Raw genomic sequence first — 817 nt, forward strand, 5'->3', positions numbered from 1 at the left:
AATCGATGGTCGAATTATGCCTTTAACAGATATTATTTATTCTGATTTCAAAGCATTCACCTACGAGCATTTTAGAAGTTTATTGATAAATCAATAATAATAAAATCAATAATATAATCAGAATCGGCAAGGTCTAGCATTCATTACCGGCGAGTGCTTTGTGCTGGTCGGCCGTCAACTGGTGCATGTTCATTTGTTTCTCCGGACTCCACCGGGACAAGATGGCGTCGACGTCCTGCAGCGATCGAGTCTCTAGCGACGAATCAAGGACTCCGCTGTCCGTGAGCCGACTACGCAACAGACGACAACAAAAAATACATGCCGACCACATCAAAACAATTATTATAATAATTATTAATAATACTTAATAATTCTTAAATAAAAAAAATTAAAAATCTTTAGTTTAAACAAAATTTTTCGCATACAAAATCATGCCATTTCCACGTCCACCACTGAAAACCATCCGCAATTCCGTTTCATTTCATGATTAACACCGCCATTCCATTCCACCAATTCAATTCCAACAAAAATTTCACAATTCACAACGTAAATGTCCATAATTGAACTAGTATGCCACAATTGTGCAATGAATGCCATCCGCCCACGCGGCGACCCTCACTTCTTTGCGAGCGCGTCCGTGATGCAGGATGTTGACGATGCCTTCTTGATCGCAGCGGCGGCGTAGGAGGGGGAGGAGGAGGGCACGACGAGGTATTCTCCCGCTGCCGACACGAACTCTCCGAATTCTTCCGACTGCATCGATTTCCTGTCGTCTGCCTCGCCTCCCTCCAGTATGAGGTCGGTTAGAGGTCCGACC

General features: G+C 43.7%; 1 protein-coding gene across 1 annotated transcript in view; it reads right to left on the minus strand.

Annotated features, from left to right (window-relative positions):
• Positions 1-133: 133 nt before the first annotated feature.
• Positions 134-817, minus strand: part of LOC106811116 (rab GTPase-binding effector protein 1-like) — a 17,945-nt gene continuing 17,261 nt past the window's right edge. The window contains exon 12 of the mRNA XM_014814655.1: positions 134-290. Within this exon, the coding sequence (XP_014670141.1) occupies positions 134-290 (157 nt within the window). The remainder of the gene's footprint in view (positions 291-817) is intronic.

The sequence above is a fragment of the Priapulus caudatus genome, unplaced genomic scaffold (assembly GCF_000485595.1).
Source record: "Priapulus caudatus unplaced genomic scaffold, Priapulus_caudatus-5.0.1 Scaffold506, whole genome shotgun sequence".
NCBI classification, from domain to species: Eukaryota; Metazoa; Priapulida; class Priapulimorpha; order Priapulimorphida; family Priapulidae; genus Priapulus; species Priapulus caudatus.